Raw genomic sequence first — 24,535 nt, forward strand, 5'->3', positions numbered from 1 at the left:
TCCCTTCAAGGTTGGAGGATGCTCCTTGTTGGGTTATTTTTTCCCCCCCCAAGCCTGCGGTCCTTCGGATAGCAGCCGGGTTTTTTAACCTGGGGAGGATGGAGCAGGTGAAAGCGGCTTCGAGCCCGAGGCCTTTGAGATTATAAAGTGATATTTTAGCAGAGAGGTAAAAAAAGTTTTTTTAAGTCCCTCACGGCGTGCGATTTGCCGAGAGGCGGAGGGTCCAGGGCAAGGGGATGGATTTCACCCCCACTTTTCCAGCCAGCTCCCCATCCCTCAGCTTTCCCAACAGCTCAGGGGGCGAGCGGGGCTATAAAAAAAAAAAAAAAAAAAAAAAAACCACTATTTTTTATTTTTATTTTTTTGTTTTGTTTTTATTTTCCTTTTTTTTTTTTTTTTTTGTTGTTTTCTCTCTATTTTCAGGCAAAACCCCACGTTCCCACGGGTCGGGTAGGTCGGAGCCGCTTCGCTTTTGTTCCTCCGCTGTGGGATCTCGCGCGCCGGGGGCTGGCGGGGGGTTCGGGGTGTGTGAAGTTGTCCTCCTCCTTGTCCCCCCGTAGAAAAACGCCCCACGTGCAGCACCCGGTCTCAGCTAGAGCTGGAGATGGACGCGGATAAGGGGAAGCAACGCCAGTACTCGCAGAGGTGGGCATGATGGCTGGATGGAGGGGGATCACAGGGAGGAAAAAGGAAAAAAAAAAAAAAAACCCAACAAAAAAACGCTGCTTTTATACGTTTGCAGCTTAAAATAGCGCCTAATGCAACGGTGTGCATGCATGGGATTATGTGCGTGTGCTTGTGGAAATAATATGTATGTGCACACCAGAATGCAGGTATTATATGTGTGTGTGTATATTTCTATATAAGTGGGGGTATGGTGTTTTTTTGGGGTGTTTTGGGGGTGTGAGGGACTCCTTGTTTACCCCCTCTGCAGAGAGGGGACCCCACTCCCAGCTTATGTGTGACCCCCTTGATATTTCCCTTTTAAGCAATGTGCCTTTATATGCATAAAATAATAATGTTCACCCTCAACCCCCCCACACCTTCTGCTTTTTCCCTTAAAAATGTGGATTTTTGGTCGTTGGGCACGATGTCAGGACAAGTGCATGTTGGATTCGGTGCTCTCACTCCCTCCTCAGGGTGATCCCCTGCCTGTGCCTCGGTTTCCCTGCGTGCTGTCACCCAGGAGTGACCCCCCTGTGCTGCTGGGGGTGGGCATTCGCCCCTGGCTGATTTGTGGTGCTGCCTTTGCCTTGCAGGGTGCCTGGCTGGTCTCTTTTGGGGGGGTGTGGGTGTATTTGAGGTTTGGGGGAGCAGGGCCCCCTCAGGCTGGGGAGTGGTGTGTTTTGTGGGGCATGTGTGCCCTGTGTCTGGTGTGTCACCTCATGGGCTCTGGGTCTCCCTGCGGGCTGTCCCCATGTCCCCTCTGCTGGGTCACTGGACCCAAACTGTGGATTTGGGGTCACACCGCCTTGGCCCCCATCTTTTGGGAGTGTTGCCACCCTGGTTTCCCCCTCCTCCACCCCTGAGCTGGGGTCTCCAGCGTGGCTTTGCCTCCCCTCCCGCTTACCACTGGTGCTTGGTTCCTCACCCTGCCCCGTGCACCCCTTTTCCTGCGCGGGGACCCTCGCTCCAGGCTGGGGGCTCGTTTTGGGTTGGTTTTGCTGGAAATGCAGAAGGAGAAGCCCCAGCCCAGGGCCCTTCGGGGGGCGGAAGCCGGGGGTTTAATTGGTTCCATCTTGGGTGAATTCTTGTGGCGTGCAGGCCACCCCCTCCCCGAGCCACAGGGGGCTCGCCCGGCGTTCCTGCTTCACAGCCATGCCTGCCTCTGCCCCCTTCGCCTTGGGGTGAGTCCTTCTGGGCAGGAGGGATGTGTGTTCCCTGAGCATGGTGCTAGATGCTGGTTGGCTTTGGGATGCAGGTTTTGTGGATGGGCACTTGCTTTCCCTCCAAAACTCCTCCTGCTCCAGGTGAACCCCAGGGAAACTTGTTCTTAAGAGGGGACAGCGACCACGGCCTTGTGTTTTGGGGGGGAAACTGAGGCACGGTGGAAGGCAGAGCTGGGTTCCCCGGCCCAGGGAGCATCCCTGGTGTGTGTGGGCTGTGTTGGGAAGGGCGTGCTGGGGTTTGGTGGGGAGTGCTCAGGGTACATCCATGCCCCGGCTCGGTTCTCCCCCGTGCGCCGTCCGTGGCCGCCGCCGGCTCGCTCTCCTGCACTCGCCGCTTGCCATGGGGGGTGGGACCTGTGCCCTGATGCTCTTGCTGGGACACTTGGGGACACCAAACTCGCTGTCTTGCTCGGTCGAGGACACATTTAGCTACCAAGTGCTGCTCTGATCACCCCGAATCCCTCCCCTCTCCTCCCAGACCCCCCTCACTTTCAGGCTGTACCAGGTTGGTGGTCGCTCACCGGTCCCTGGGAGCTGCCCCTTTTCTCCCGGCGGTGGCGTGAAAAGAAATCTCTTGTTTCTTTTTATTTCAGCGAAGGCGAGACAGAGAGGGCTGCCAAGGTAGAGGCGTTCCCTAGAGAACTGTAGCTTGACTTAGCGGCAGTTGGGTAGGAAGTTGGAAGGCTCTAGTGAGCTCGTGCCCACCCGTGCCATCATCTACCTCCCATCAATCTGGAGCCTCAGCGACACGTCTCCCCAGGCAGCTGCGCCCACCTGGCTCCAGAGGCCACCCTGTGAGTACCAACCACCGACCCCGACGGCCCCGGCATTGCTGCCACCGCCCCCGCTGTCCCCTCGCCACCACCCCCAGCCCTGGCTTGCCGGCTTCTCCCGCTCTTCCCTCCCCGTGGGTGTGCAGGCCAGGAGGATTTTGGTCTCTTTTTAGGGTGCTGCTGCTGCTGCTTCCCCTCCTTGGCCCGGCTGAGCGGTGATGCCGGGTGCTGTGCTGTTCTGGGGAGTTTGGGTTTCAGCCCCGTGGTTTTGGGGCTCTGTGCATCTTTCCTGCTTGCTCTTCCCACATCCCTCTCTTCTGGCTGGGCTGCTTGGGTCTCCACCATGCTTTGGGCACCCACCTTGTCTCTGGGGATGACCTTTGGCAACCCCTCAGCAGCCAAATCTGGTGCCTGTGGAGGATGTCAGGGGCTCTTCCCACCATGGTTTGGACCACAGGACCCCACGCCACTGGAGATGTTACCCAAGAGATGCCCAGCCAAAAAACTGGGGGGGCACAGAGAGCCCTACCACCCCCTGTGCCCTGCAGAGCTGGGAGGAGACGTGCCGCAGCATTCCCTACCCTTCATCATTTCCATTTTAATGGATTTTCTTTTTTTTTCCACCTTTGCTGCATGTCAGCTTCCATTTTTCATAGTTAGCTGAGAATAGAGAAAAAGGGAGTTTTTATATATGTATATATATACTTTTTTTTCCATCTGCCTTCTTCCCCCTCCCACTCCGTTTCCCAGCCCCAGAGAAGGGGACGCCGCTCCCGACAGAGAAACACTGCACAATTTGTAACATTAAATCGGGACAGGAACAGGGATTTTTAGAATTATTTTGGCAACGCCGACCATTTCTTCCCTCTTGTTCATCCAGCTCCGAGTGTGGTGGTTTTGCAAATAATTTCTCATTTCTTTAGTAAGCCCTCCTCAGGTGGGGGTGGGGAAACACGTGATATTTGTGCTTTTCTCCCCAAAATACCCTTTGTGCCTTTCCAGCTTTGCAGGAAGGATCTTGGGACTGGTGTAGGGTTGGTGCTGTGTCCTGGTGATGGTTTGGGGGCCACGCTGGTGGCTTTGATCTGTCTGGGTGCTGCTGCTGGCTCCACTGGAGCCCAGCGTGCTGTCGGGACAGGGAGAGGGATGGACAGATGGACGGATGGGAAGGACAGAGGTCACGGGGCACCTGCTGAGATGGGGGATCAGCTCCAAAAAACCCTTTTCTAATCATAGCTCCAGTTTCCTGTTTTCCCACGGCTGCTCTGGGGTGGCTGGGGGATTGCTGCCGGGGTGCTTGGTCCTGCCTGGGGGGCTCAGAGCCCTCCTGCTCCCTGCCTGTCTCTGTACAAGGGATTCCCTGCTGCCAGCTCTGCTTTTCTCCCTGGTGTCCAGCCCCTCATGCTGGCACTGGCATCCCTCATCCCGTGCCCATCATCCCAAGAGATCTATATGTGTGTATATATACACACACAACACGGAGCCAGTGGGTAAATGCACGCTGTGGGCGGCCTGTGGGTACATATATAATTACACAAAGGAGCTGGCAGTGGCTGCATCCATGCTTGGGAAGGTGCATTTAACATGCCCAGCGAATTCCTGTTCTGTGGCTCCCCCTGTGCCGCTGGAATCTGGACCTGCTATCACTTCCAAACCCTAAAATTTGGTGCTTGAGCAGGGGGAGGTGACCTGGAGTGGTTCAAGACTTGGGAAGGGGAACTCCCAGAGCTGATGCCTGGGTGGTGTCCTGGACAGTCTGTGGTGTTGAGAAATTGCTCCCATTCCTTGATAGCCTGGAACACAGCTCGTCCTGTGCCAGGCTGCTCTGTAGCACAAGGGGCAGGTGGTTCCTCCCTCCCTGCCTTGGTTTCCTCCCCAAAATGGGCATGGTCCATCCCACAGCTTCTTCAGGGTAGCTGCTGGCATGTTACATTCTGGTGGGAACAGAATTTCCTTTCTCTGCCTGCTGCCCACCTGCCTGTGGGGAGCTCAGAGTGTGTGTGAACCCTGGGGCAGCAAGTGTGAGGAGGAAGAGGAGGAAAGCTCATCATCCCCAAATCCTGCCAGCCCCCAGAGCTTCTGGGGATGCACGTTGCTGGAGGCATCGCTCTAGTTTCTCCTGGATTCCTTGCCATGGCCTGGTTTATTTTGGAGCCAGAGCTCCTGTGGGACCCTCTCCCATACATCCCATCAGGATCCTACAGATGCTTACCCTCATGCCCCATAGTGGGATTTGCTGGGATGGTGATGCCTGGTGATGCCATGGGCTGCTCTGATGGGATCATCCTCTTGCTGCCTCCTTCCAGCTGTTTCCCATTACCCAAAGATGGATTTAGGATGAGTTTTCCCAACACCTTCAAGTGTCTCCATAAATCTCCCAGCCCTGCTGGTTCCTGGTGTTCCTGTTGAGCTGCTCTGGGTGTCACGGGCACTTCACTTGGCTTTGGAGGGGGATTTTAGGGGGATTCAGCTGGGATTGCTGTTGGGTTTAGTGTGCTGCTGTGCTTGTTCTCTCCCATGGCAGTGTCCCATCCACCTCCAATCCCTTCCTGGATGGGACAAATGCTTCCAGAGCTTGGGAGACTTGGGGCTTTTCCCCAAATTTCAGCTTCCTCCTTTTCCATGTAGTGTCCTAGTGCACTCACCAGTGTTTTGTGGTCTTTGGGCAGGCAGGTGCTTGGTGTCCCCCTGATCCTACAGGAATTTTCATCAGGGAAGATGCTCGGGGGGGGGTTCCCCAGTCCTGCCCCCCTCACCAGCTCCCTGCTTTTGCTCAGAGTCTGGGTCTTGCTTCTTGGGGGGTGATGGTTTGTTTTGGGGGTTCAAGGTGGAAGGGCAGGGGGATGATGTCCCATAACCGCCCCCCTCTCTCCCCAGGATGGCGGAGCCTCGCTTCAACAACCCCTACTTCTGGCCGCCCCCGCCCACCATGCCCAGCCAGGTAGGACCCCTGCACTGGGATTCTGGGGGGAGGGAGGGTGAATGGGTGTGGAGAACGCTGAGGGGGAGGCTGGGAGTGCCAGGGATCCCAGTTCCTCTGCCCTCACCCACCCGTGTGCCTTCTCCCCCCTCAGCTGGACAACCTGGTCCTGATCAACAAAATCAAGGAGCAGTTGATGGCGGAGAAGATCCGCCCCCCTCACCTGCCTCCCACCTCGGTGGCCTCGCAGCAGCCCCTCCTGGTGCCGCCCTCTCCTGCTGAGAGCAGCCAGTCCATCATGTCCCTGCCGAAGCTGCAGCAGGTGCCAGGGCTGCACCCCCAGGCCGTGCCCCAGCCTGACGTGGCCCTGCACGCCCGGCCGGCCACCAGCACCGTCACAGGTACTGTGACACTGCTCCTGCCGCTCTGGGGGGCAGAGGGTGGTGTGGGTCCCCTCAGAACTAACGCTCTGTCACGTTGCCCACCAGGGTTGGGGCTGGCGTCCCGTGCACCGGCCGTCAGCACCTCGGAATCCAGCCCGGGAACAGGGACCACCACCCCCTCGACCCCCACCTCCACCAGCCAGAGCCGCCTCATCGCCTCCTCGCCCACCCTAATCTCAGGAATCACCAGCCCCCCCCTCCTCGACTCCATCAAGACAATCCAGGGCCACGGCTTGCTGGGGGCGCCCAAGGCCGAGCGGGGCCGCAAGAAGATCAAGGCGGAAAACCCCTCGGGGCCGCCGGTGCTGGTGGTGCCCTACCCCATCCTGGCCTCGGGGGAGACGGCCAAAGAGGGGAAGACGTACAGGTAGGCACCCCCCCGCCCGCTGCGGGGGCCGGGGGCCGTGGCGGGGAGCCCCCCACCCCAGCCCGGTCCCTGCGGGGTTCTCCCCCACACCCTCCAGGTGTAAGGTCTGCCCCTTGACGTTCTTCACCAAGTCGGAGATGCAGATCCACTCCAAGTCGCACACGGAGGCCAAGCCCCACAAGTGCCCCCACTGCTCCAAGTCCTTCGCCAACGCCTCCTACCTGGCCCAGCACCTGCGCATCCACCTGGGCGTCAAACCCTACCACTGCTCCTACTGTGAGAAGTCCTTCCGCCAGCTCTCCCACCTCCAGCAGCACACCCGGTGAGCGCCCCGCCCAGGGGCTGGGGACGCTCGGTCCTGCTGCCAGGGAGGGGCACCCACACCCAGCAATCTCTCCTGACATCCTTTATGGCCCTGCTCTGCTTGTTGGTCCTGCTGCCATCATCTCCATCATCATCATCCCCCATCATCTCCAGCGCTTTGTCTCCACCACACTCCTCACTCCCACTCATGGATTCCCCCCCACACTGGCTGTCCCCATTGCCTTTATCATCTCCACCACACTCATCATTGTCAGCACTTCCATGCTCATCATCTCCACTACCTTCATCATCCCCACCATGCCAGTCTGACACCACAGCCCTCATTATCCCCACTGGGCTCAACATTTCCACCACCTCCGTTGTCTCCACTACCTTCCTTCCAACCACATTCACCATGCTCATCATCTGCATTACCTTTATTGCCCCCACCATGCTCAGCCATCTCCACTGTGCTTTTTCCCACGACTTTCTTCATCCCCACCACCTTCAGCTGTCCCCACCATGTCATCTGTCCACACATGCCAGTCCATCTCCTCCACACTCACCGGTTTCCAGCTCTTCCATCCTCTCCCAATCCCCATCTCTCAGCCCCGTGTCTCCCCCCTTATCCCCTGTCACCTCCTGGGGCACAGATGTCACTGTGCCACTGTAACCCTGTGATGGTGTTCACAGGGGTCTTAGGATGAGGGAAGAGAAGAGGATCTGACTCCTTGTTTCAGAAGGCTTGATTTATTATTTTATGATATATATTACATTAAAACTATACTAAAAGAATAGAAGAAAGGATTTCCTCAGAAGGCTGGCTAAGAATAGAAAAAGAAGGAATGATAACAAAAGCTTGTGGCTCAGAGTCTGAGCCAGCTGACTGTGATTTGCCATTAATTAGAAACAACTTTATGAGACCAATCCCAGATGCACCTGTTGCATTCCACAGTAGCAGATAATCAATGTTTACAATTTGTTCCTGAGGCCTCTCAGCTTCCTTCTAAGGAAAGGATTTTTCATAAAACATATCTGTGACATAACCCCCCACCCCATGTCTCCCCCCCTTCTCCCCTGTCACCTGCTGGGGCACAGATGTCGCTGTGCCCACTGTAACCCCCCACTCCAGTGTGGGATTGGCCCTGGTGGTGGAAGGGGAGGTGACAATGACAATGGTGTGTCCCCAGAATCCACACCGGCGACAGACCCTACAAGTGCCCGCACCCCGGCTGCGAGAAGGCCTTCACCCAGCTCTCCAACCTCCAGGTGGGTGTGTGGGGGGACCCAGGGCAGGGGGCACGGGGTCACCGTGGTCCCCCCCTGACTCCCTGTGTCCCCTCAGTCCCACCAGCGCCAGCACAACAAGGACAAGCCCTACAAGTGCCCCAACTGCTACCGGGCGTACACGGACTCGGCCTCGCTGCAGATCCACCTGTCTGCGCACGCCATCAAGCACGCCAAGGCCTATTGCTGCAGCATGTGCGGCCGTGCCTACACCTCGGTGAGCACGGGGGATGCCCCCAAAGGTGCCCAGAGCCCCCAGCCCCCCGCTCACCCACCCTGTGTGCCCCCCACAGGAGACCTATCTGATGAAGCACATGTCCAAACACACGGTGGTGGAGCACCTGGTCAGCCAGCACTCGCCGCAGCGGACGGAGTCACCCGGCATTCCCGTACGGATCTCCCTCATCTAGGCAGGGAGGGGACAGCACCCCCCCAGCGTGAGGAGGAGGAAGAGGAGAGGGAGGAGGAAGAGGAGGAGGAGGACGAGGAGGAGGAGGACGAGACCCCCAGCGCCGCGGGCCGCGCCCGGGCCGTGCTCCTGCCCGGCTCCCGCAGGTTTGGTGACATCCAAAGACGGTTTCAGAGCACTTTGAATCTCTGCGGTTTGGTTTCTTTTTTGGGGGAGCGGGGGCAGTGGGGTTTGGGGGTGTCCCCCCTGCCAGGCCCCACCCCCCATTTTTTGGATACAAATATATATATATATATATATATTTATTGGCCAAGAACTTGGTGCTGCTAAAAAGACCAGAAATTCACCCCAAAAACGAACCGTGGATGGAGCAAAAAGCAGCTGGGGTGGGGGGGGAGAAGATCCCACCTCCACCCCCCCCACAGACTCTGGGCCCAAGCACCTCCATTTGGGGTTGATTTTTAACCATTTTGGGGGTTTTTTGTGTTCTTTTGGGGTCCCTTTCGAGGGCGAAGCCGCGGGCAGAGCTGCGTCCCCCCGGTGCCGGCCCCCCCATTCCGCAGCCCCAGTTTTGGGGGGTCTGGGGGTCCCCCTGCTTTGCCTTGTGCCTGCCTGTACATACCCCCTGTATAGAGCCGGGGGGCTCTCCCCCCAAACTCATCTATATTCTGTACTTTTTGGTTCATTTTGGATATTAACTGTGTTATTTTTTATACACTTTTTAAGCCTTAACTCAGCGTTTCTTTGGGGTTTTTTTGTTGTTTTTTTTTTTTTTTTTCAGGGTGTTTTATTTACCTTTTATTAATTTTTAACCCCTCTGTTATTTTTTATCCCCCCCTTATTATTTTTCCCCTTATTTTTTACCCCCCCATTATTTCTCCCCTCAATGTTGTACGATATCAATATTGTAACCTTTTTTGTCAGCATGTTAATACTGTGTAAATATGCCTCTTATACACTTAGCCCCCCCTTTTTTCTCCCCTTCCCCCAAATTTTGGGGCTTTTTTATTTTCCTCGCTGCCCAGCCAGGCCAGGCCTCCCTAGAGCTAGTTGGTACCTTATTAAAAAAGGGAAAAAAAAGAAAAAAAAAAAAGGAAAAAGAGGAGAAAATGGACAAAAAGTTGCCCCTGTTGTTGCCGCCCCCATCCTGCATTGTGGTTCCTGGAGAAGCTGGGCAGGCCACGGCCTCACAGTGTGGAAAAGGAATGAAACCCCCCCAGCCCAGCCCCTTTCCAAAAAAAGAGAATAAAAGAGAACAAAAAAAAAGACCAGACCGGGAATTAATGAAACTGGGGCGTTGTGGGGAAAGATGGGGGGAGGGGACTCCCCTGTGGGGACATCTGGGGACACAGGGGGGGCCTGGTCCCTGTGGGGCTGCAGCAGGGGAGGGGGAAGCTGTGGGGGAATTGTCCCCAATTTCCACAGGGACAGAGGTGGCACAGGGCTCCTGGTCCTGCTGGGGGTGTGGGTCACCCACTGTGGGGACACCAGCTCTGGGGACAGACTGGCCTGGGACACCTCACCATGGCCACAGCTCTGGGGACAGGTCACTCTGCCACCACTGCTGGGGACATTTCACTGCAGCCTGGGACACTTCACCATGGCGACAGCTCTGGTGAAACCTCACTGTGGCCACCTGGGGACCCTCCAGGACCCTGTCACCACCTCCAGGGACACCTCATGGTGGCCTCAGCTCTGGGCTCACCACAGAGCCTCAGGGACATGTCACAGTGGGTACCATCTCCATGGCCACCAAGGATATGTCACCACTGTGGCCACAGCTTTGGGACACCTCACCATTGTTCTAATCAGTGGTTGGGACACTCTTATCAACACCAGTGCTTGGGGACACTGCACCATGGCTGTGTCACTGCCACCAGCTCTGGGGACACCTCAGTACAGATGCTACATCCAGTGATGAGCTCCAGGGATGGCACAGCCCCGGGACATCTCCAGGGACAGGCCACCACCTCCCACCTCAGTGACCTGGGGACCCTGTGTCCCCCTAAGCCCTGGGGGTCACCTGGAGGTGTGGAGGGTGCCACTGTCACCACGGTGATGTCCCCACCTCCCAGCTGGGGGCAGGAGGGATGCCCAGGTCACACAAAATGTCCCCACTGCCCACAGAAGTCCCACCCCCCTCGGTGGCATTGGACACATCCCTTAGTTTAGAACAGAAATTTGGAGGTGGGAAGTGAAGAAAACTGGGAGAGTCCCAGGTTTGATTTTTTTTTTTCAGTGTTTATTAAAAACAAAAACAAAAAACAGGAAAGGGGGGGTGGGACCATGTGTGGTTTTTTCAAATTTTTTTTTTCCTTTTCTTTTCTTAAAAAGATCGTGCTGGCTGAGGGGGGAGTGGGGGGGTCCTTACCTGCCTGGGGGGGGACCCCCACCACTGTCCTCTGCTTGGGCACCCCCAAACCCAGCCCAGAGTGCGGGGGGTGTGTGTGAACGGGGGGGTGACGCCTCCTCCGCGCCCCCCACCTCTCCCTGACCCCTTTTGGGGGGCGTCCAAACCTCCCTGCGGGGGCCCCAATCCCAGCTGGGGGAGGGAGCACACGTTAAGGCAACAACCGTCCTGCTTGGCTCTGCTCGCCTGGGGGGGACACGGGGGGACACGTGGGGACCCCCCCTCCCTGCTGGAGAAGGGGGGGTGACCCCCCAAAGCTGGGTGAGGGGTGGGGGGGCTCTAGAGCTACGGGCTATTTACACCCCCCGGGGGGGCAGGGGGGGCGGGGTGTGCTCACAAGTGTCTCCCCCCCCTTTGCCCCCTCCCCGGGGCCGCATTGGGGGGTCAGGGGTCCCCTGGGGGAAGTTGGGGTCCCGTGCCCTCGCCCCTCACGAGTCCTTGAGCATGTTGATGCGGGCGTAGATCTTGAGGGCGGGGCCCAGCTTGATGTTCATGGTGCTCATGAGATGATCCTCCTTGAGCAGCAGCAGCGCCTGCCCGTCGATCTCCTGCGTCCTGAACTCCTCGGCGATCTCCTGGCAGCCTGTGGGGAGGGGCAGCGTCAGCAAAGCCTCTCACAGCCCCCAAAAATACACCCAGAGGCTTCTCTGAGCTTGAATCTCCCTCACAGCCCCCAAAAATACACTCAGGGGCTTCTCTGGGCTTGAATCCCCCTCATAATCCTCAAAAATACACCCAGAGGCTTCTCTGGGCTTGAACCCCCCTCACAGCCCCCAAAAATACACCCAGAGGCTTCTCTGGGCTTGAATCCCCCTCATAATCCTAAAAAATACACTCAGGGGCTTGAATCCCCCAAAAAATCTTATTTAGGAAGCCGTATGTAAATAGCTTCCTCCAATTATCCTTTAGGTTTATTTGTAAGTCCCCATGCTCCCCTCAAAATATGAATGGGTTTCTAACTAGAATCCATCACCCCCCGCAAATATTTATGGGGTTATCTGTGAGTAAATCATCCCCCAAAAACAAAAAATCAGCAAATCATCCCCCAAAAATTTATGGGATTATCTGTTTGTAAATCCTACTCTAAAATATGGGGTTCTCTGTGAATAAATCTCTCCCCAAAACCCCAACTTTGGGGTTGTCCTTGAGTAGATCAACACATCCTGAGGGACACAAATCCTCCCAAAACCACAGCGCTGGCTACCTCTGGTAGATCCCCACCCATCACAGGACATTCCTCAATCTTGAGCAGATTCCCCCATGAACACATCCCGAGGAACTCAAAACCTCAGCACTGGCTATCTGTGGGTAGATCCCACCCATCCCAGGACATTCCTCAATCTTGAGCAGATCCCTCCTTGAACACATTCTGACGAACACAAATCCTCCCAAAACTGGGTATCTGTGGGTAGATCCCCGCCCATGCCAGGGCATTCCTCACCCGGCAGCGAGCGGATGAACTCGTAAACGTCCTCCACGTTCCACTTGCTGGGCTCGCTGGGCAGGAAGCGGTGGCCGAGGCCGGGCAGGTCGCGCTCGGGCAGCTCCATGTCCCGCAGCTCCAGCTCCCGCTCCCCCTGCCGGCGCCGCGACGTGGAGGAGCTGGCCGAGATGGGCGACAGCGGCTCCTCGTAGCTGGAGTTGTCCGAGCAGCGGCTGGAATCCTCCTGGCTGTGGTTGAGCTGCAACGACGCCGTCACCGACCCCGCTGGGACAGACCCCGGGGGCTGCGGGGGCAGTGCTGGCCTCAGCACCAGCCCCGTGTCACCAACACTCAGGGACAAACCCCAGCCTCAGCACCCACCCTGTGCTCCCAAAATTTAGGGACAAGCCCCAGGCTGAGCACCTGCCCGATGTCACCAAAATTCAGGGACAAATCCCAGCCTCAGTGCCCTCCTTGTGTTCCCAAAACTCAGGGACAAACCCCAGGCTCAGCACCTGCCCCACGTCACCAAAACTCAGCGACAAACCCACCCATGTCCCCCCAGCTGAGGGCAAAACCCGGCCTCAGTGCCCACCCTGTACCCCCAAAGCCAGGGACAACCCAAGGCTCGGAGCCCACCCAAAACTGGGGACAAATGCCAGCCCCAAGGCCAAACCCTGCTGGGGACAAGCCCTGCCCTCACTGCCCACCCTGTGTCTCCATAACTGGGGGTAAATCCTGTCCTCAGCACCCACCCTGTGCCCCCAAAGTCAGGGACACACCCAAGGCTCAGAGCCCACCCAAAACTGGGGACAAATGCCAGCCCCAAGGCCAAACCTGAGAGGGGACAAACCCTGCCCTCAGTGCCCACCCTGTGTCCCCATAACTGGGGGTAAATCCTGTCCTCAGTGCCCACCCTGTGTCCCCATAACTGGGGGTAAATCCTGTCCTCAGTGCCCACCCTGTGTCCCCATAACTGGGGGTAAATCCTGTCCTCAGCACCCACCCTGTGCCCCCAAAGTCAGGGACACACCCAAGGCTCAGAGCCCACCCAAAACTGGGGACAAATGCCAGCCCCAAGGCCAAGCCCTGCCCTCAGTGTCCATCCCGTGTCCCCTCACCTGTTTCTTGCTGTCCTTGCTCAGGGGGGGCAGGGTCCCCTTGCAGCTGCGGCGCCGCCCGTGGGGGGGCCCTCCTGGTTTCTGCAGTTTGCTGCGGTCGGGGTGGAACAGCCCCACCCTCTTGGTGCAGCCCACGTTGTACCTGCACGGAGCAGGGGCATGAGGGGTCCCCACCCCACTGGGGGAACTCTGGGGGTACCTCTACCCCACCAAAGAGGAGGGGAAGGCTGGATTTTGGGGTTACCACAACCCCAAGCAGGTGGATTTTGGGGTTACCTCTCCCACGCTGAATGGATTTTCAGGTTACCTTTACCCTGGCAGGTAATTTCTGGGGCTACCTCCACTCTTGTCAAGGGTTTTGGGGTACCTCTACTCCACTGAAGAGGGTATAGATGGGTTTTGGGGTTACATCTGCTGTGTCAGGTGAGTTTTGGGGTTGCCTCTACCCTGGCTGAGTGGATTTTGGGGCTACCTCTATCCGGTTGTGGAGGGGCTGAGCAGATTTTGGGGTTACCTCTACCCTGCCATGAAGGGACAGCATGGATTTTGGGGTTACCTCTACGCCAGCAAGGAGGGATTGTTGGGTGGGTTTTGGGGTTACCTCTACCCTATCAAGGAGGGGTTGGGTGGGTTTTGGGGCTACCTCTACTCCAGCAAACAGGGGTGGGTTTTGGGGTTACCTCTATTCCAGCAAGCAGGGGTTGTGTGGCTTTTGGGCTTACCTCTGCCCCAGCAAAGAGGGATGGCATGGATTTAGGGTTGGGTGGGTTTTGGGGTTACCTCTATGCAGCAAGGAGGGATTGGGTGGGTTTTAAGGGTTATTTCTACCCTAACAAGGAGGGTTTGGGTGGGTTTTGGGGTTACCTCTTGGCACAGGCCATGGAGCAGAAGCGCTTGGAGCGCTTGAACTTGTAGGCGAAGTCAACGCGGCCGCAGAGCTCACACTTCAGCTTGGGGGGGTTCCCCTCCTCTTTGGATTCTGGGGGGCGTGGAGGGACACCCAGAGAGAGAAACCAGCCAGCTCAGCCGGGGGGGCACTCGGGGGGATCTCGGGGTTCAGGGGGGATCCCAGGGCCCGGGCGCTACCTTGCAGGTACGGCTCCTCCATGTCCGAGTCGGTGGTGGTGGTGTTGTCCTGTGCTGGCAGCTTGTCTGGCAGCAGCTCCTGTGCATACTGCTTGTGCAGGGCCCCCACCAGCAGCGAGGAGCGGCCCACCTGTGCAACACACCTGGCTGCACCTGTGCCCCAGGGAGCCCTGAGGGTGCCCACGGGGCTGGCACGGCCCATCCCACCCCTCACACCCAGGGATGGGGTGAGGACAGGTACCAGGGACAGCTCTGCACCTCCCTGGGTGACGAGGGTGGGGATCTGGGGTCCAGCTGTTGTTGGAGTGACCCATTCCTGACCCCTCAAATCCAGGAGCAAGGATAAGGAGAGGAGGGTACATTACCAAGAATGATTCTACCCCTTCCTGGCTGCTGAAGTGCTCAATAACACAGGCAAAGGTTTGGGGGTTCATCATTGTCAAAGTGACCCACTCCCAATCCCCAATCCCAACGCCCCTTTCCCAATCCCTCAGCTCCAGGTATGATACTGGAACAGCTCTGTCTCCTCCCAGATGATGGAAATGCTCAATGAGATGGGTGAGGATTTGGGGACTCAGGATTGGGCATCCCATTCCCAACCCCACCTTCCCAACCTCTCAGCTCCAGGAATGTTACTGGAACAGCTCTGTTTCTTCTCAGATGATGGAAATGCTCAATGAGATGGGTGAGGATTTGGGGACTCATAATTGTCTGGGCATCCCATTCCCAGCCCCCCAAATCCCAACCCCACCTTCCCAGTCTCTCAGCTCCAGGAATGTTACTGGAACAGCTCCGTCTCTTCCTCAATGCTCAATAACATGGGTGAGGATTTGGGGGCTCATGATTGTCTGGGCATCCCATTCCCAATCCCTCTTCCCAATTTCCCACATCCAGGAACAAGGACAGGTGCAGGGGATGCATTACTGGAAATGGCTCAGCCCCGTCCTGCACAATAAGGAACTCAAAAATGTGAAGATTTGGGGATTCACAGCAATGTGGATGCCCCATTCCCAACACCCCAAATTCAGGAATGAGGGTGCACAGAGATATTCATTACTGGGAATGATTCTGTCCCTTCCTGGATGACGTCCTCGATGAAATGGGTGAGAATTTGGGGCTTCACGGTGCTGGGTGCTCCATTCCAAACCTCCCAAATCCAGGGCAGGGACATCGGGATACATTACTGGGAAGGGCTCAGCCGCTTCCCAGATGACAAAATACTCGGTAACGGGATAAACCACAGGGATAAACCATGGAGAGCACCGGGAGCAGCTCAGCCCTTTCCCGAATGACAAACACTCGGTAACGGAATAAACCACAGGGATAAACCACGGAGAGCACCGGGAGCAGCTCAGCCCTTTCCCGAATGACAAACACTCGGTAACGGGATAAGCCACGGGGATAAATCACGGAGAGCACCGGGAGCAGCTCAGCCCTTTCCCAGATGACAAAACACTCGGTAACGGAATAAACCACAGGGATAAACCACGGAGAGCACCGGGAGCAGCTCAGCCCGTTCCCGGATGACGAAGCAGGGATGGATTTGGGGGTTCAGGCCTAACCGTGTACCCCATTCCCCCCGCCCCAAAGGCCAGCCCCGGTCCCGGTAGATTGGGATACGTTACCGGGAAGGGCTCGGCGCCCTCCTGGATGACGAAGCCCTCGATGACGTGCGTGAGGATCTGGGGTTTCACGATGGCCTGGGGCGGTTTGTTCTCACCATTGTGGGGGGCGGCGCCGGCGACGGTGGCGGCAGCGCTGCCGGAGCCCGAGGTCATCCCGGGAATGCGGGGCTGCGCATGGAGGCGCTCGGGGGGCTCTGGGGACAGCGGGGCACACGCGGTGAGCGGCGAGGGGCGGGCGCTGACGCCGCCGCTGACGCGGGGCCGCGATTTCCATACAGCTGGAACGGGGAGCAGCTGCTGCCGCTCCCAGCGCCGCCCAGCCGGCCCCGGGGGGTGCCAAAGGGGGGAAAGGGCCCCCAAAATACCCGCGGGGCTCCGGGCACAGCCGCAGAGCGCGGAAGGAGCGGGGCAGCCCCGGCGCGGCGCTGGGAGGCACCGGCCAGGCCGCGGCTGCCCCGGCGGGGCTCGGTGCGCGGCGGAAAGCCCCGATGTGCCCCAGAAAGGCCCCAACAGGGCTCGATCCGGCCCGGAAAGCGCCGATCTGCCCCAGCACAGCCCAGAGAGGCCCGAACCGCCCGCTCAGGCCGCGGCACATCCCGGTACCGCCGGGCAGGGCCCGATCTGCGCCCGTGAGATCCCAGCACAGCCCCGCGGAGCCCGCTGGCCACGGCCCAGCCCGCCCGGCCCCGCTCCTCTCCAGGCCGCCCCGGGCCGCGCGGACCCCGGCACCCCCATCACCTTTGTCCGGCGGCGGCGGCGGCTCCCGCTGCCCCCGCCCCTCCCTCGCCCGGGCCGCGGGGCCGGACCGGGGCCGGGGGCGGATGCGGAAGTGAGGTCAGAGCCGCCGCCGCCGCCGCCCCGGGCCGGGCCTGGCCGCCGCGGTCGGCGCTCACTCACCGGGCGCTCAGCGGGTCGGGGGGGCCATGGCGGGGGGCCCGGGCCGGGGCTGCGGCGGGAGCGGCGCCGGGAGCGGGGCCAGGGCCGAGCGGGGACAAAGGCGGTGGCGGGGGCGGGGCCTGCCGCGGACACGCCCCCGCGCACCCATTGGCGGGCGCTGCCGCCGCGCGCGCCCGGAGCCTCGGACACGCCCACCCAAACAAGGCGCCTCCTCCCGCGCCCCCGCCACGGGGGGCGGGGCCTCGCTCCATAAGGGGCGGGACTGCACGGGCGTGGACACGCCCCCACATCGGTTGCACCCCGACGCAGCCGGGGGGAGCCTCCAGACGTGGACACGCCCCCAGCCCGCGCGCCACTGCCGCGCCTACAGAAAGGGGCGTGGCTACAGCCCCGCCCCTCGGGTGCGCTCTGTGCATGAGCGTGGCGCGCATGCGCCCCCTAGCGGCAGCGGCGGGCGCCGCACCCGGCCCGCAGGCCCGGGCTCAGCGAGCGCCCCTCAGCGCTGCCCGAGCTCCCCTCAGGGCTCCCGCAGCCCCGCCCGAGCTCCCGCAGCTCTGCCCGGCCTCACCGGCCCCCGCTGCATGCGGGCTCGGGGTGCAGCACCCCGCGAGTGGGTGCCCGTGGGAGCGGGGCGGGCGCTTACCGTGCGTGAGGGGCCGCTCGCCCTCGGGGGTGTCGGGGCCCGGGGGGGCGGCGGGCGGCGAGAGGGCGGGGGGCTGCGGCGGGGCGGCAGGCGGGCTCTCGGCGCTCCTCGGCACGGGCAGCGGGTCCCGGCGGGCGCCCTCGGGGACCCCGAGGGACGGCTGTGGCGGCACGGACACGCGTGGGGCAGGGTCAGGTGTGCACACGCGCGGGCCGGGGTCAGGTGTGCACACACACGTGCGGGGCTCGGGGCAGGTGTGGGTGCGGGTGGCACGGGGCCATGCACCTGCACGACTGGAGGGTGCACACTGTCCATGGGTCACACAAGCATGTGCCTAGAGCGGGCATGCACATGCAAACACGTGTGTCACAGATGGGCACGCGTGTACAGACACACCTGATCTGCATTTGCACATGTGTGCGAGGAGCCTGTACACACCTCCACAAACACACACGTGCACGGGGCTGACATGAGTGTCACACACACGCACAGGCCAGACACACATGGGTCAAGCACAGGTGCACACACACGCCAGGCAAGCACATCTGCACTCGTGTGCACACACATGCAGGGAGCAGACACATGCACATATGCACACATGCACGTGCATGCATCTGGCAAAGCTGTGCACACACACGTGTGTGGGTCCAGGACACACATACAAGATCAAACACATGCACACACACACGGATCAGCCACATGCTCCTCCTGTCACAGCACCAGGTACACACGGCCACCAAAGTGCCACGGATGGGGCAAAGCTGTGCACAGGTGTGCATGGAGCAGGCACACATGTGCAGCGTGGCCCGAGCGTGCACACCTGTACACCTGCACACAGATGTCACAGCTGGGCCCCCATGCACATTTCAGGAACACACACGTGTGCAGGGACTGTGCACTTGCACAACCCACACGCGTGTGCACACAGCTGACACCCAGCACCCCCCACTCCCACTCCCGTGCCCCCATTCCTCCTTCCCTCCCTCCACCAAGGGGCTTGGGGGACCCTCACTGTGAGGGTTTGGGGGGAGGCTTTGGGGGATGTGTGGGGACCCCTCCTGATGCAGGTTTGGGGGATGTGTGGGGACCCCTCCTGATGCAGGTTTGGGGGAGATGTGGGGGCTCCTCCTGATGCAGGTTTGGGGGAGATGTGGGGGCCTCTCCTGATGAAGGTTTGGGGGAGATGTTTGGGGGTCCCTCCTGATGAAGGTTTGGGGATCCCTCCTGATGCAGGTTTGGGGGGATGTTTGGGGGCCCCTCACTGTGAGGGTTTGGGGGGAGGCTTGTGAAGGCTTTGGGGGTTGTGTGGGGGCCCCTGATGATGAAGGTTTGGGGGGAGATGTGGGGGCCCCTCACCGTGGGGCCGGCGGGCTGCAGCTGCAGGATGACAGCCGAGGCGTGCTGGAACTTGCGGGGGGCAGCGTGGCAGCCGGGGTGCCCGTTGGGGGGGCCACCCTCGCCCCCCGCCCCCTGGGGCACCCCCGTTTTGGGCTGGGGGCCCGGGCCGGGGCTGGCAGGGGGCAGGGGCTGGAGCTGGGGGGTGCTGGGGGGGCCCGAGGGAGGCTGCCCACGGGGGCCCAGCTGCTGCTGCTGCTGCTGCTGCTGGATGACGAACTGCTGCTGCTGCTGCTGCGGTGGCTGCGGCTGCATCGGCTTCGGCGGCTGCTGCAGGAACTGGGGGGGCTGCAGCGGGGCGTAGGCTGTGGGGACAGCAACGGGGACAGAGATGCCCCTGAGCACCACGGGACCCACGCCCAGCAGGCTGCTGCTCACTCTGTGTCTGTTCCCTCTGGTGCCCTCGGACAATGAGCTCTGCCAGCTCTTGCGGGAAGCTGCACTCAGGTGTCCCCAGTTTTGGGAGCCATGGCAGTGCAGCACCCCAGGCTCCAGCACTCCACGGCGTCCCCTGGCTCACACCCTGACTGCCCCAGCCCCCTGGGATCCTATGGGTGCTGAGACCCTCCCGAGCGGGGCCCAGTGAGGGGATGGAGGTCCCAAACACAGACAGTGACAGCTGCAGGACACACCAGCGTGGGCCACCACCGGTGTCAGAGCGAACAGCCCGTGACTCCCCAGCACCCCGGGGTGTCCCTCCCCGGAGCAGCCCCTTACCTGGGGTGACGAGCGGGTGGGTGGCAGCGGGGGCGGCGCTGCGGGCCAGGCCATGGGCGCGGCCCTCGTGCCCCTCGGCCTTTTTGAGGTGCTCGGCGGGGGGCTCGGGCGGGGGCCCCCGGGGGGGGCAAGCCCGGGGAGGGGCACCCCCGGGGGGCTTCATGGCCAGGGCAGGGAGGTGGGGGCCGGCGGGGCGCAGGGCCAGGCTGTGCACCTGCAACGGCAGCGGGTCAGGGGTGCCGGGGCAGGCTCTGGGGGCTGCCAGGGGTGGGGACACTCACCTGAGGGGTGCTGGGTGGTGGGGCAGGTGGCGGGGCCGGCGGAGGGGCCGGCGCAGGGCTCTCGGGCCGGACAGCGCTGACGGGGCCCGTGGGTGTGAAGATGAGCTGGGGACAGGGAGAGTGGGTGCACGGCTCACCGTGTCAGGGGTGGCACACCCTGTGTGTGTCCCTCCTCTGTGCCCCTACAGGGTGGCACATGGGTATCTCTCTATCTATGTAGGGTAGGAACAGTGTGGGGGAGGGCACCCTATAGGGTCCCAACGTCCCCCCAAAGGCAAAGAGCACCTGCTTGAGTACCCCCAATGGAGCTCTGGGTGCCCTGTGGGGTCTGGGCATCCCAGTGGGATGGGGTTCACCCTATATAGAGGCTGAATTCCCTCAGCTGAGTGAAGGCACCCCATGAAGTCTACACGCCCCACAGCAGGGTGACAGGCACCCTGTGGGGTCCTTGGACCCCCAGTCGGGTGGGGGGCACCCCATAGACTCTGAGCACCCTACGGATTCCCCATGGGTCCCAGGCATGCCATGCAATGAGCACCCCTCCAGTGTCACAGCCACGTGCCCTTTGTGGGTCCCGTCACCCCACAACAGGATGATGGGCACCCCAATGGTCCTGGGTGCAGCCCCACCCTTACCATCTGTGCCCGCAGGTACATCTGGGCCTGGCTGGCGGTGAGGGCGGGCGAGGCAGTGTTGCCCAGCAGCACGGCCTGCTGAGCGATGCCCGACGCGCCGGGCCCCACGCTCTGCGCCCGGTTCAGCAGCTGCGCCGCCGCCGGCGACGTCGCCAGGTTGATCTGCAACGGGCACCAGGACAAGGTCGGGGTGCTGGCACGGGTGGGCACGGTGGCTGGGCGGGTGCCAGAGGCCGAGGGACTCACCGTGGGCTGCTGCGCCGGGGCTGCCTGGGTGCCGTTGCCCCCCGAGGAGCTGCTTTGCCGGTTCGCCGCCAGGCTCGCCTTGGGGGAGAGCCGAGGGTGAGGGCTGTGCCAGCCCCGAGCCACCCCCCGTGCCCACGGGGCGCCCGTACCTGCTGCACAGCGGCCAGGCTCTGGAGCTGGGCGCTGGTGAGGTGCTGCTGCTGGAGCGCGGCCGTCTGCAGCATGAGGTGCTGCTGCTGAGCCGCGTACATCTGCTGCAGGTACTGCGCCGCCGTGTTGGGCTGCCGGTGCAGCGCCTGCTGGATCACCTTTGGGGAGGAAATGTGGCCACGACCCCCCCGGTGCCCCCCAGCCCCCGGGTGCCCCCAGCCCCGTACCTGCACGGTCTGGCGGTCGGGGATGCCGCTGTAGACGGAGATCTGGGGCCCGGCGGGGCGCGCGGCCGCGCTGCTGGCGGGCGCCGGGGCCGCGCTGCCGGCGCTGCTGGCGGGGGCTGGGGCCGGGAGCTGCTCATTCTCCATGGCGGGGCCGGGCCGGGCCGGTGCAACGGGGTCAGACTAGAGCTGGGGAGGAGAACACAGTGAGGGGAACCATCGTGCTGGAAGCACAGAGGAGGAGGAGGAAGAATGATGGGAGACCCTGTGCTCATCCTCCTCCACTAAAGTAAGGTCAGTGCCCCAGGGAAAAAGGGGAAAGGGAGCACGGACAGAACAGAGGAAGTATGGACAGAGGGAAGGCTGGAAGGCAGAGAGATGGAGGGGAGGAGGTAGGGATGGACAGAAGGATGGCCTGGAGGAAGAGAGGGATGAAGCGATAGACAGGAAAGGAAATGAGGAATGGAGGGAAGTAGGAAAGAGATGAATGGGGAGAAGGAAATGAGGGGAGGAGAGGAAGGAAAGAGAGAAACCCAGGGAGTTATGGAACTAGGAAAGGGTAGAAGGACAGAAAGACAGAGAGAATGAAACAGGAGAAGGAAAGTGACAAATGGAAGGATGGATGGGCAAAAAGGAACATAGAGGGGAGGAGGCAGGATGGACATAAGGACAGAGAGAAGTAAGTAAGGAAGAAGAGACAAGAAGGACAGGAAATAGAAAAGGAAGGAGAGGTCAAGGATGGAAGGCAAGGACAAGGAGGGGTCAAGGATGGAAGGAAGGATGGACAAGAGGACAGACAGAATAAATGACAGACAGAATGACAGCTCTGAGAACAGAAGGAAGGAATGATGGATGGATGGATAGAAAGATGGACAGAATGAGGAAAGGATCCGAGGATGGAAGGAAATGCTGAAAAAAAGCAGGAAAGTCATGGACAGAGGGATGGAGGGAAGAACAGAGCAAACAGGAGGGAGGAAGTATGGACAGATGGAAAGACACAAAAGGGAGGAAGGGATGGAAAAAAGGCTGGATGGACACAGGAGAGGGATGCAGGGATGCAAGGAGGAACGGACAGAGGAAATGGATGAGGGATGAATGGATGGCAGGAGTGGGACAGACAGCATGACAGGACAGGAGGAGGATGGGGACAGTGCTGTGGGGGCCAGAGAGGGGGGTTTGTGGGTGCCACCTCTGTCACCACGGCCACTGTGGTGGCCATGACACTCCATGGTCACCAACAGCCACCCACGGCCACCACACTCCACCCATGTCACCTGTTTGAGCCCCTGCAGTGCCACCACAGCGGGACCAGGGACAAGAGTGTGTGACACTGCAGACTATGGACAGCAGCCACTGAGGGTGGCCTTGGTCACCATGCCAAGCACGGCCCCATCAGGCCATGCCAGCCTGGCACAGCAGGGACGTGGCAGCAGTGATGTCCTGGCCTTGTCCCCTGAGACGCCACTGTGGCAGAGCACAGGGTGGGACAGCCACGTGTCCATGTGGCCTGTGACACTGCCCACCCTCAGCTCTGCATCCGTGGCACGCTCACCCTCAGCTGGAGAGGCTCTGGGCACCTTTTCCCACCCAACAGCCACACACCTGCTTGTCCTGCTCTGGTGGCATCGAGGTGACACGGGGTCACTGCAGTGACTGACACAGAGGGACCACACCAGGCCCACCTGGACTCAATCCCCCAGGGGTGGGCAAAGCCCCCCACAGCTCCCACCCACACCAAACCCCACCAGGGAATTTGGGGTGTCACATGGGGGTCACCTCACTTTTGACCCAGAGGTCAAACCCCCAAACCATTCCACCCACCCAAAATAACAAAAAAAGGGAAGATTTTGAGCACTGCTGGGACCCCAGCACTGCTGGGGTGGGGGAACATGGGGAGGTCCCACAGCCAGGACAGGAAGAGCTGGAATTGCCTGAGCTGAGCCCAAAATGGGGGGACAAACGATGAGGGGGTAGGGAATGGGGACACAGAGAGGTTGTGGGATTAGAGGGGGAAGATGGGACGGTGAGCAGCAGCATGGAGCAATATGGGGGTTCAGATTAAGGGGGGATGCAAGGAACTGGTGAGGGGTGGGATATGGTGGGAAGGTGGGATAGAAAAGAGAGGGGTCAGATAAAAGAGCAGGGATTGGAAAATGATGATGGGGTGGGAAAAATAATAAGAGGAAGCAAAAGCAGAGAAGGGGGTGCAAAATAATGGGAAAAAGGGGAAAACACTAATGACAGGGTTGGATAGAAGTGAGGGAGGTCAGATATTACACTGGGGGGCAGAGGTAACAGCAAGCACTGGAATATGATTGATAAAATAATAATAAAGGGGTGCAGGACAGGGAGCAGCAGGATATGACATAGGGAATGATAAGGGGGTGCAGAATAAGAGAGGGGATGCAAGATCCTGGTGAGGGGTGGAAAACACTACTGGGGTGGGATAGAAAAGAAAAGAGAGGGTCAGATTTAATAAAGGGGGAGTCAGATAAAACAGCAGGGACTGGAACATGATGGTGGGGAGTGGGAATAATACTAACGGTGCAAAATCAGAAAAGGGGGTAGGAGATGGGGAGTGGGACATGATGGCAAGGGGGTCAGACATAGTATAGGGGGCCAGAGATAACACGGGGGCACTGGAATATGATGGTGGGCGGTGGGCAATAATAACTGTAATAATAATAATAACAAGGGAGTCCAGAACCAGAGGAGGGGGCAGGAGAAAGGGAAGGAGGGGAGACACGGATGGGGTGAGAAATGGGGGCTCCACGGGGGGCGGGGAGCGGCGGGGGCCACGGCCCCGGCTGGGGAAACTGAGGCACGGCGGGTGCGCATGCGCGGCCCCCCCTCCCCTCAGCCAGCCCCCCCCTCCCCGGCCCAGACAAAGCCGCCGGGGCCCGGTAGCGGCGGCACGCGCGGTACCTGCGGGCCGGGCCGGGCGAGGCGGAGGCGGCGGGCGGGCTGTGCCATGGCCCGGGGGGCGCCGGGGGGTCCCGGAGCGGGGGTTGCGGGGATCCCGGGGGTCCCGGCGGGGCCGGGCCGGGCCCGCTCCCTCCTCCCTCCCTCAGGCGGCGGCGCGGCGGCGGCGCGAGGCCATCGCTCATTTGCATTCCTGCGCGCGTCACGTGGCGCCGCCCGGCCAATCGCCGCCCCGCCCGCCCCGCGCGCCCCGCCCACCGCGCGCCGCGCGCCCGCTGCTCGCGCTCGCCATGGCAACCCCGCTGGGGGGGGCGGGGGGAGCGGGGTCGCCATGGCAACGGGGAGAGGAGGGGGCGCGGATGGGCCCGA

General features: G+C 60.4%; 2 protein-coding genes across 2 annotated transcripts; one reads left to right on the top strand and one right to left on the bottom strand.

Moving 5' to 3' along the window:
- Positions 1-426: 426 nt before the first annotated feature.
- ZNF362 (zinc finger protein 362) lies at positions 427-8,452 on the top strand. The gene is made up of 9 exons (XM_058818871.1): positions 427-645; positions 2,483-2,683; positions 5,540-5,603; positions 5,737-5,983; positions 6,071-6,392; positions 6,490-6,714; positions 7,886-7,964; positions 8,041-8,199; positions 8,276-8,452. The coding sequence occupies exons 3-9, from the start codon at positions 5,541-5,543 to the stop codon at positions 8,390-8,392; spliced, it is 1,212 nt and encodes a 403-aa protein (XP_058674854.1). The 5' UTR covers positions 427-645; positions 2,483-2,683; position 5,540; the 3' UTR covers positions 8,393-8,452.
- A 2,210-nt stretch (positions 8,453-10,662) lies between these two features.
- On the bottom strand, positions 10,663-24,309 carry PHC2 (polyhomeotic homolog 2). The gene is made up of 15 exons (XM_058818728.1): positions 24,170-24,309; positions 21,248-21,433; positions 21,020-21,178; positions 20,871-20,948; positions 20,625-20,786; positions 19,990-20,094; positions 19,709-19,922; positions 18,953-19,296; positions 17,597-17,756; positions 16,057-16,250; positions 14,432-14,561; positions 14,210-14,324; positions 13,346-13,487; positions 12,243-12,528; positions 10,663-11,384 (listed from the first exon to the last, which is right to left on the bottom strand). Exons 2-15 carry the CDS (start codon positions 21,389-21,391, stop codon positions 11,230-11,232), a joined length of 2,388 nt encoding a protein of 795 aa, XP_058674711.1. The 5' UTR covers positions 21,392-21,433; positions 24,170-24,309; the 3' UTR covers positions 10,663-11,229.
- Positions 24,310-24,535: the final 226 nt, after the last annotated feature.

The sequence above is a fragment of the Ammospiza caudacuta genome, chromosome 22 (assembly GCF_027887145.1).
Source record: "Ammospiza caudacuta isolate bAmmCau1 chromosome 22, bAmmCau1.pri, whole genome shotgun sequence".
NCBI lineage: Eukaryota > Metazoa > Chordata > Aves > Passeriformes > Passerellidae > Ammospiza > Ammospiza caudacuta.

Excerpts from the sequence above, each read along its gene's own strand:
- ZNF362 (XM_058818871.1), top strand. The coding sequence starts at position 5,541 with ATGGCGGAGCCTCGCTTCAACAACCCCTACTTCTGGCCGCCCCCGCCC. Across the intron at positions 5,984-6,070 it reads GGCCACCAGCACCGTCACAG|GGTTGGGGCTGGCGTCCCGT; the intron begins GTACTGTGACAC and ends GTTGCCCACCAG. Across the intron at positions 7,965-8,040 it reads CCCAGCTCTCCAACCTCCAG|TCCCACCAGCGCCAGCACAA; the intron begins GTGGGTGTGTGG and ends GTGTCCCCTCAG.
- PHC2 (XM_058818728.1), bottom strand. The coding sequence starts at position 21,391 with ATGGAGAATGAGCAGCTCCCGGCCCCAGCCCCCGCCAGCAGCGCCGGC. Across the intron at positions 20,949-21,019 it reads GCCTGGCCGCTGTGCAGCAG|GCGAGCCTGGCGGCGAACCG; the intron begins GTACGGGCGCCC and ends CTCTCCCCCAAG. Across the intron at positions 12,529-13,345 it reads GCAAGGACAGCAAGAAACAG|CCCCCGGGGTCTGTCCCAGC; the intron begins GTGAGGGGACAC and ends CTGCCCCCGCAG.